Source organism: Oncorhynchus gorbuscha, linkage group LG24 (genome assembly GCF_021184085.1).
Source record: "Oncorhynchus gorbuscha isolate QuinsamMale2020 ecotype Even-year linkage group LG24, OgorEven_v1.0, whole genome shotgun sequence".
Classification (NCBI taxonomy): domain Eukaryota; kingdom Metazoa; phylum Chordata; class Actinopteri; order Salmoniformes; family Salmonidae; genus Oncorhynchus; species Oncorhynchus gorbuscha.
In genome coordinates, this window is record NC_060196.1 from 25,331,914 (window position 1) to 25,342,144 (window position 10,231).

Consider the following 10,231-nt stretch of genomic DNA (forward strand, 5'->3'; position numbering starts at 1 on the left):
TGTAACAATAAATCGTATTTGCATGTCTAGCAATCAACAAATGCACACTGTAACGTGGTTTTGTAAAGTCAGATTGTACTGTCTGTGATGCCGTGTCCCCAGTGTCTATCACTCGCTCCCATGCGTGTCATTGCCATGCCAACAGCACCCATGTGGCTGCCACTTCTCCATGGCAACACAGACCATCCTGACAAGAGGAAAAACAGACACACATACTGACCTAATCAAGGGTCCAGCTCAAAAGATGGTGTAATCATGAGTTGGATGGTTTTGCCAGCCAGGAACACAATTAGCCTACACACTCAAACATTAACTCATACACTGGCTGCACTACTAAACAACTAGCTAGATACTGAACCTAAACCTAACAAGAAACAACTGAGTGTACAAGAGTGGGTGGCAATGGTGGTGTGGATGGCTAACTAACTGCCTCTTCTTCTTTCTCATCCTCTTCCATTTACAGTTAGGCTGCAAGTCTACCCACACAGAGCTCTGGATCATGGGCTCTCTTGGCTTACACACACAGAACCTACACGATAAACACCATGTGAAACACCATCTATGGCTCCTCTCTCGAGGCACGTTAACACACATGGGTCATTTGGTGGGTGCAAAATGTATCAAAATATTGTAATTCCCCTAAAATACAGTACCAAAAAAAAAAAAGTGTCCTTTGGAGGAAGTAGGGAACTTTACTTGGCATTTATCTCCCAGGCCTCATTTAAGACACCAAATACAGACTAAGATTTGATATCAAACTGGTATGAAATCAGAAAACATGACAATCCAACAGACTGTGTCAAATGAGTGCTATAAGAAAGCAGACAGCACAAATCATATCATCCATCTCCAATCATGGTTTCAATGTTTTAACAGCTCAAAAGTATGCCAACAATTATTTTTCTCACAAAGCAGCTGCCCCTAGCTGATAGTTAATTGACTTTGTGGCTTTCATGCAGAATTGATTGATAATTAAGCGAGCCCACAGTGAGTTGGCTCCCGAATGGCGCAACGGTCTAAGGCACTGCATTTCAGTGCTAGAGATGTTACTACAGACCCTGGTTCGATCCTGGGCTGTATCACAACCGGCCGTGATCGGGAGTCCCATGCTGGGAATACAGAGTTCCATGCAACAACATCCGGGTTAGGGGAGGGTTTGGCAGGGATAGACAGTCATTGTAAAAAAAAAAAACATTTGTTCTTAACTGACTTGCCTAGTTAAATAAAGGTAAGAAAAAAGCACTATTCAATAACTTTGACACCAGCTGGTGTGGAAGGCAGGCAGGCAACTCCCAAACAGCCAGCCAGCCAGCCTCTCATGGGCTTGAGATAATTAGACACACCTGACGGGCTTGCCACCTGCTTATGACAGCCGGCGGCAAACCTAATTTAGGCGTAAAAGAAAAGCTTGAAACTAGATACTGTCGGGGGAGATTCTCTTCTGTTCAACCAATCCAGTACATGTGGAGGAGTTAAGATGGAGTGTCGCCTTGTTAACGCCCTAAAGCGGAAGTCACGTCACAGGCTCTCATTCCATTTCCCCTAAAAACCACAACATCCGGTTGTTGGGGACTCGGCAGAGGCAACCAACCAGCAAACAACTCTGTTCCACCAGCATGCAGTATGGGGGGAAAAATAATCAAATGGTGGTAATATTTTACGAGGAAATGCTAGCAGGCAGAATTTTAAGAATATGAAAAATCAGAAAATATTTTATAGCACAAATAATATTGACATTGTTAACAGCATGAAAAAATATGATTACTATCAATCAAATGTATTTATAAAGCCCTTCGTACATCAGCTGATGTCACAAAGTGCTGTACAGAAACCCAGCCTAAAACCCCAAACAGCAAGCAATGCAGGTGTAGAAGCACGGTGGCAAAAACTCCCTAGAAAGGCCGGAACCTAGGAAGAAACCTAGAGAGGAACCAGGCTATGAGGGGTGGCCAGTCCTCTTCTGGCTGTGAAGTGTGGATATTGATAGATAGTTATCATGTAACAACAGTAATACAAATTTTAAAAAAACATTTATAATGCTATTAATAATAACAATAATACGATTATTTGTATTACATTAAAAATCAACCTTAGAAAATCCCACTGTTAATTAGCCCATTTGTACTGCTCTACGTTCAGAATGTTTTTCATATTGGACATCCATATCGCACCGTACATAATTCCCTGTACGTTGTGTCGCAGTAAAAGCAGGGTCCATTTTACGCATGAACACATCTATTGTTGAAGTTTACACCCAGAGGAGTGTCACTTCTGCAGCCCTTAAGAGCGGCCAATCAGCCTAAATCCATTTTTTCATATTGGACTACATATTGCACCGTACATAATTCTCTGTACAAAAAGGATGAGTTTGAACAAAAAGCTAGGTCATAGGAAGTGTTACTAGACTTTCACGGTGGTCAAATTGGTTTGGGTGGGGCCCCTGGACACTATATGGTACAAATATATCACTGTACAGGATAAATATGAATTGTTTGTGTCCATAAAACCAGGGTCCAGTCTGCCCTTTGGTAATGTCGCTTTAACTAAGTCAGGACAATATCTTAATTACAAAACAATAAATGAGAAATGTTTGCTTCCAGTGTGAAATAAAATGCCATTCTGTACCAGACTTGCACTCTTGGCTTGCCCTATAATGGAGGTGACCAATTCTGACCAGATGGTATTTTATTAGGATCCCCATTAGCTGTTGCGAAAGCAGTAGCTACTCTTCCTGGGTTCCACACACAACATGAAACATGACATAATATAGAACATTAATAGACAAGAACAGCTTAAGGACAGAACTACATACATTTTTAATTAGGCACACGTAGCCTACATATCAATACGTACACACAAACTATCTAGGTCAAATAGGGGAGAGGTGTTGTGCTGTGCCGCGAAGTGTTGCTTTATCTGTTTTTTGAAGCCAGGTTTGCTGTTTATTTGAGCAATATGAGATGGAACAGAGTGCCATGCAATACTGGCTCTATATAATACTGTACACTTTCTTGAATTTGTTCTGGATTTGGGGACTGTGAAAAGACCCCTGGTGGCATGTCTGGTGGGGTAAGTGTGTGTGTCAGAGCTGTGTGTAAGTTGACTATGCAAACAATTTGGGATTTAACATATTAATGTTTCTTATAAAAAGAGGACGTGATGACAAAAACAATGTTGACCATTCAGGCTTGAAAAATAATCAAATCACACAATATCTCATAAAAATACTTTAAAATGATCCTATGAGACTCAAAATTGACCTCCGGTGCATACTGTTTCCATTGATCATCCTTGAGATGTTTCTACAACTTAATTGGAGTCCACCTGTGGTACATTCAATTGATTGGACATGATTAAGGCAGGCACACCTGTCTATATAAGGTCCCACAGTTGACAGTGCATGTCAGAGCAAAACCCAAGCCATGAGGTCGAAGGAATTGTCCGTAGAGCTCCGAGACAGGATTGTGTAGGGGCACAGATCTGGGGACGGGTACCAAAACACTTCTGCAACATTGAAGGTCCCCAAGAACACAGTGGCCTCCATCATTCTGAAATGAAAGAAGTTTGGAACCACCAGGACTCTTCCTAGAGTTGGCCACCCAGCCAAACTGAGCAATCGGGAAGAAAGGCCTTGGTCAGGGAGGTGACCAAGAACCAGATGGTCACTCTGACAGAGCTCCGGTTCCTCTGTGGAGATGGGAGAACCTTCCAGAAGGACAAATATCTCTGCAGCACTCCACAAATTAGGCCTTTATGGTAGAGTGGCCAGACGGAAGCCTCTCCTCAGGAAAGGGCACATGACAGCCCGCTTGGAATTTGCCAAAAGGCACCTAAAGAACTCTCAGACCATGACAAGATTCTCCGGTCTGATAAAGCCAAGATTGAACTCCTTGGCCTGAATGTCAAGCGTCACGTCTGGAGGAAGCCTGACATTTTTTAGCGGCAGAGACTGGGAGACTAGTCAGGATCGAGGGGAAGGTGAACGGAGCAAAGCACAGAGAAATTCTTGATGAAAACCTGCTCCAGAGTGCTCAGGACCTCAGACTGGGGCGACAGTTCATCTTCCAACAGGACAATGACCCAAAGCACACAGCCAAAACAACACGAGTGGTTTCGGGACAAGTCTCTTAAATTTACTTGAGTGGCCCAGCCAGAGCCTGGACTTGAACCCAATCTAACTTACAGTACCAGTCAAAAGTTTGGACACGCCTACTCATTCCAGGGTTTCTCTTTATTTGGACTATTTTCTACTTTGTAGAAAAATAGTGAAAACATCAAAACTATGAAACAACACATATGGAATTATGTAGTAACCACAAAAGTATAAAACAAATCAAAGGACATTTTATATTTTAGATTCTTCAAAGTAGCCACCCTTTGCCTTGATGACATCTTTGCATACTGTTGCCATTCTATCAACCAGCTACATTTAAAATAAAATAAATATTTCACCTTTATTTAACCAGGTAGGCAAGTTGAGAACAAGTTCTCATTTACAATTGCGACCTGGCCAAGATAAAGCAAAGCAGTTTGACAGATACAACGACACAGAGATACACATGGAGTAAAAACATACAGTCAATAATACAGTATAAACAAGTCTATATACGATGTGAGCAAATGAGGTGAGAAGGGAGGTAAAGGCAAAAAAAGGCCATGGTGGCAAAGTAAATACAATATAGCAAGTAAAACACTGGAATGGTAGATTTGCAATGGAAGAATGTGCAAAGTAGAAATAAAAATAATGGGGTGCAAAGGAGCAAAATAAATAAATTAATTAAATACAGTAGGGAAAGAGGTAGTTGTTTGGGCTAAATTATAGGTGGGCTATGTACAGGTGCAGTAATCTGTGAGCTGCTCTACATGAGGTAGTCACCTGGAATGCATTTCATGAACAGGTGCGTCTTTATTAAAAAATGAAATTGTCAAATATATTTCCTTCTTATTGCGTTTGAGCCAATCAGTTGTGTTGTGACATGGTAGGGGTGGTATACAGAAGATAGCCCTATTTGGTAAAAGACAAAGTTCATGTTATGGGAAGAACAGCGCAAATAAGCAAAGAGAAATGACAGTCCATCATTATTTAAGATATGAAGGTCAGTCCATGCGGAACATTTCAAGAACTTTGAAAGTTTCTTCAAGTGCAGTCACAATAACCATCGAGTGCTATGATGAAACTGTCTCTCACAAGGATCGCCAAAGGAAATGAAGACCCAGAGTTACCTCTGCTGCAGAGGATAAGTTCATTAGAGTTACCAGCCTCAGAAATTGCAGCCCAAATAGATGCTTTAGAGTTCAAGTAACAGACATCTCAACATCAACTGTTCAGAGGAGACTGTGTGAATCAGGCCACATTGAAGACAGTGCCATATTGAAAGTCACTGAACTCTTCAACAAGGCCATTCTACTATTGTTTTGTCTATGGAGATTGCATGGCTCAAATTTATACACCTGCCAGTAACTAGTGTGGCTGAAATAGCCAAATCCACTAATTTGAAGGGGTGTCCATATACTTTTGTTTATACAATTTCACAAGCACTTGATAATGCCTCGAATTTCACGGCGGCATCCCTTTGTGGCCATGACGCACCCTAAAAAAATCCATGCCTTTGCGGCCAATAGTTGTTGTGCCCTTGCCCCGGAGTGCTGCGTTGTGCCCTTCTCCCGAGTGCTGCGCAATCCGAAGCGGCTCTCACTCACATGGCTCTCCATAACGTGATCGGGTCTTTCTCACAGGCTACAAGTGAAGACTGACACATCAGGGACGCAACTGTTATTCAATTCCGAGGTGCATATTGAAGATATTGGAAGAACTGTCCACATTTACTATTCATGCACCGGTCTCAAAACAGGGGCAGCGGGAAGAAAGTACATGTCTGATATGCACTAAAATAGCAAATGGAGGATGCATTTGCATTGATGTCAGAGTGATTAGAGGGACAATAGAGTGCTGAGTACCAGGCAGTTAGCAAGTTTGGTGGCTACTATATGACCAGCATCAGAGCTTGGAGAAGCCTAATTACCATGACTAAACAGTCACATGGAATTTGATTGCCTTCATGACTACTCCAACCTCGACCAACAGCTCCGCCCCCTTCCCCCCTGCAGCTACTCGCCCACGCCTCCCCAGCTTCTCCTTTACCCAAATCCAGATTGCAGATGTTCTGAAAGAGCTGCAAAACCTGGACCCATAAAAAAATCAGCTGGGCTTGACAATCTGGACCCTCTATTTCTGAAACTGTCCGCCGCCATTGTCGCAACCCCTATTTACCAGCCTGTTCAACCTCTCCTTCGTATCATCTGAGATGCCCAAGGATTGGAAAGCTGCAGCGGTCATATCCCTCTTCAAAGGGGGAGACATCCTGGACCCAAACTGTTACAGACCTAGATCCATCCTGCCCTGCCTATCTAAGGTCTTCGAAAGCCAAGTCAACAAACAGATCACTGACCATCTCGAATCCCACCGTACCTTCTCCGCAATCTGGTTTCCGAGCCGGTCACGGGTGCACCTCAGCCACGCTCAAGGTACTAAACGATATCATAACTGCCATCGACTCTGTCAATCACCATATTCTTATCACCAGACTCAGTAGCCTCGGTTTTTCTAATGACTGCCTTGCCTGGTTCACCAACTACTTTTCAGACAGAGCTCAGTGTGTCAAATCGGAGGGCATGTTGTCCGGTCCTCTGGCAGTCTCTATGGGGGTACCACAGGGTTAAATTCTCAGGCCGACTCTTTTCTCTGTATATATCAATGATGTTGCTCTTGCTGCGGGCGATTCCCTGATCCACCTCTACGCAGACGACACCATTCTGTATACTTCTGGCCCTTCCTTGGACACTGTGCTATCTAACCTCCAAACGAGCTTCAATGCCATACAACACTCCTTCCGTGGCATCCAACTGCTCTTAAACGCTAATAAAACCAAATGCATGCTTTTCAACCATTCGCTGCCTTCACCCGCACGCCCAAGTAGCATCACCACCCTGGATGGTTCCGACCTAGAATATGTGGACATCTATAAGTACCTAGGTGTCTGGCTAGACTGTAAACTCTCCTTCCAGACTCATATCAAACATCTCCAATCCAAAATCAAATCTAGAGTCGGCTTTCTATTTCGCAACAAAGCCTCCTTCACTCACAACGCCAAACTTACCCTATTAAAACTGACTATCCTACCGATCCTCGACTTCGGCGATGTCATCTACAAAATAGCTTCCAATACTCTACTCAGCAAACTGGATGCAGTTTATCACAGTGCCATCCGTTTTGTTACTAAAGCACCTTATACCACCCACCACTGCGACCTGTATGCACTAGTCGGCTGGCCCTCACTACATGTTCGCCGCCAGACCCACTGGCTCCACGTCATCTACAAGTCTATGCTAGGTAAAGCTCTGCCTTATCTCAGTTCACTGGTCACGATGGCAACACCCACCCGTAGCACGCGCTCCAGCAGGTGTATCTCACTGATCATCCCTAAAGCCAAAACCTCATTTGTCCGCCTTTACTTCTAGTTCTCTGCTGCCTGCGACTGGAACTAATTGCAAAATTCTCTGAAGTTGGAGACTTATCTCCCTCACCAACTTTAAACATCTGCTATCTGAGCAGCTAACCGATCGCTGCAGCTGTACATAGTCCATTGGTATATAGCCCACCCAATTTACCTACCTCATCCCCATACTGTTTTTATTTTATTTACTTTTCTGCTCTTTTGCATACCAGTATCTCTACCTGCACATGTTCATCTGATCATTTATCACTCCAGTGTTAATCTGATGAAATTGTAATTATTCACTCCTATGGCCTATTTATTGCCTACCTCCTCATGCCTTTTGCACACAATGTATATAGATTATTTTTTTGTCTACTGTTATTGACTTGTTTATTGTTTACTCCATGTGTAACTGTGTTGTTGTCTGTTCACACTGCTATACTTTATCTTAGCCAGGTCGCAGTTGCAAATGAGAACTTGTTCTCAACTAGCCTACCTGGTTAAATTAAGGTGAAATAAAAAAATGACTTGTGACCACCGGTATGGCGGTAATACAGTCACCGCAACAGGCTTACTCCCAACCACAGTTTTACCTCTGAACATTGAATAGTTTTTCCAATATGTAAATGTATAGGCCTACAGTGTATTGCATTGGGACCATTTGAGTGGGTGGAGTAGAAAGTGTTGCTGGGCATATAGACCACAGTCCCCCATGAAACAACACCATATATACATTCTACAGATCTAAGTATTTATTACCCTACGTTTCCTGTACAGTGCTATATTTATACCGTAAGGTGTCCAGGCAGCCCATTATTAAGCAATTTGACCACAGTAAAAGGCCAGCAACACTCAGAGCCCGATGAAATGACACCAACATATACAATTCTACTATTATTCCTTACAATACTTTTACGGCGGAACGCTGAATATTTTTTTCTCTATATAGTGATTTGCATTGTGGCCGCCAATATAACGGGTGGAGGAAAGGGCCAGCAACACTCCATATTATTCATATCCCTTGAAATGACACCGTATATACAATCTACAGACCCTACTGATTATTGCCTATAACACTTTTACTACCACACCCAAAATCGGTTTTGCTCTATTAAGCCAATATGTATTCCATATAGTGACTCGCATTGAGGGGATTTGTTTGACCTTCAAACATGTTTTTTTAAACCCAAATTGAATGCTATTGATTTCTTAAACATATGAATCATTGTTAATGTTTAGATAATTATTTGTCATCTCATAAATAAATACAGGTTATTTACACTTTCCCCCGCTATTACGCGGGGGACTTTTATTTAGAAATGTTCCCAAATTCTGTGACCCGGAAGTACTATTTGTTGCTGCTGACGAGACGCTGAACCGGCAAACCATCTTACCAATGGTATGTCTGGTCACCCAAATTCGTTTTCTAACCCAGGCAGTAGAGTGAAAGGCCTGAATGTGTTTATTTTCATGCATTATCTGATTGGTAGGCTTACTAGGTTTTTGGTTTGACTATATGCTATCCTTTAAGGATAGCAACTGATAGTCAGCCTACAAAACTTCAACAATTTAATAAGAATAAGGGGTTTAACAGACAGGTGTATGAATATACCTGAAGTTCCGATTTCCATTCATGAGGTCTCTGTCCCCGGCTCCCAATGGTCAAATCTCAACGCAGCTCTTGTTCGTCTGACGCTATTACCTCAGCGTTGGAGACGTTCCACCCGACCACTCTCTCAAGCCGACACCCCGGCTTCTGTCGCTGATTTGGACACGGGCCGCTGGGGTGTCCGATTAACCCGAGATCCTCCCAAATTGCCCCCGTTGTCAACCGGCACAAGTTGAACGACGTGTCCCCTTCCTTTCGTTAAAGCACTAATTGTTATCAGGTGATAATATGTATATATATATATTTTTTTTTCAAAGACTCAAGTCCCAGAAAATATGTCAGAGCCTCGGATACTCCACTGCTCCTATTCCGGAACGGTTTTAAGGCTATATCTCAATCGTTTAGGGTTTCACCTTGTCATTAGTTGCCAGGATAATATCAACATCATGTTTGTTTTTTCCGACCATAAAAGTGAACCTTTTGGTGTTCTTCTGCCGGCAAATTGGTGTTTCACTCCCCGGTGCGTTCTCTGGACTACCGCTGTGAAGCGGGCAAGATTAACTAAGTACTTTCCGGGTCACGGATATCGTCTTCTTCTATGGTATATTGGCGATTGCACAATTTAATGTACATCCCGCCACCTACTGTGAGGGATGGAAACAGGATTCCCTCCCCCCTAAACGGCCAAACTACCAACAACAACAAAATGACCAAATTACAAAAAATAAACTAAATCAAACAACTTTACTGTTGAAAAAAAACAGATATTTGGCTTGTCATGTTTCGGAGTAAAAAAGCACACCTGCTCTTTCCATGACATAGATTGACCAGGTGGATCCAGGTGAAAGCTATACTCCCTTATTGATGTCACTTGTTAAATCCACTTCAATCAGTGAGGATGAATGGGAGGACACTGGTAAAGAAGGATTTTTAAGCCTTGAGACATGGATTGTGTATGTGTGCCATTCAGAGGGTGAATGGGCAAGACAAAATATTTTGAATGGGGTATGGTAGTAGGTGCCAGGCGCACTGGTTTGTGTCAAGACCTGCAACACTGCTGGGTTTTCACGCTCAGCAATTTCCTGTGTGTATCAAGAATGGTCCAGCACCCAAAGGACATCCAGCC

At 42.8% G+C, this 10,231-nt stretch overlaps 1 protein-coding gene across 1 annotated transcript in view; it reads right to left on the minus strand.

The window, feature by feature from the left end:
• Positions 1–9,642, minus strand: part of LOC124012974 (protein argonaute-3-like) — a 51,150-nt gene extending 41,508 nt beyond the window's left edge. The window contains exon 1 of the mRNA XM_046327072.1: positions 9,109–9,642. Coding sequence (XP_046183028.1) covers positions 9,109–9,127 — 19 coding nt within the window. The 5' untranslated portion in view covers positions 9,128–9,642. The remainder of the gene's footprint in view (positions 1–9,108) is intronic.
• Positions 9,643–10,231: the final 589 nt, after the last annotated feature.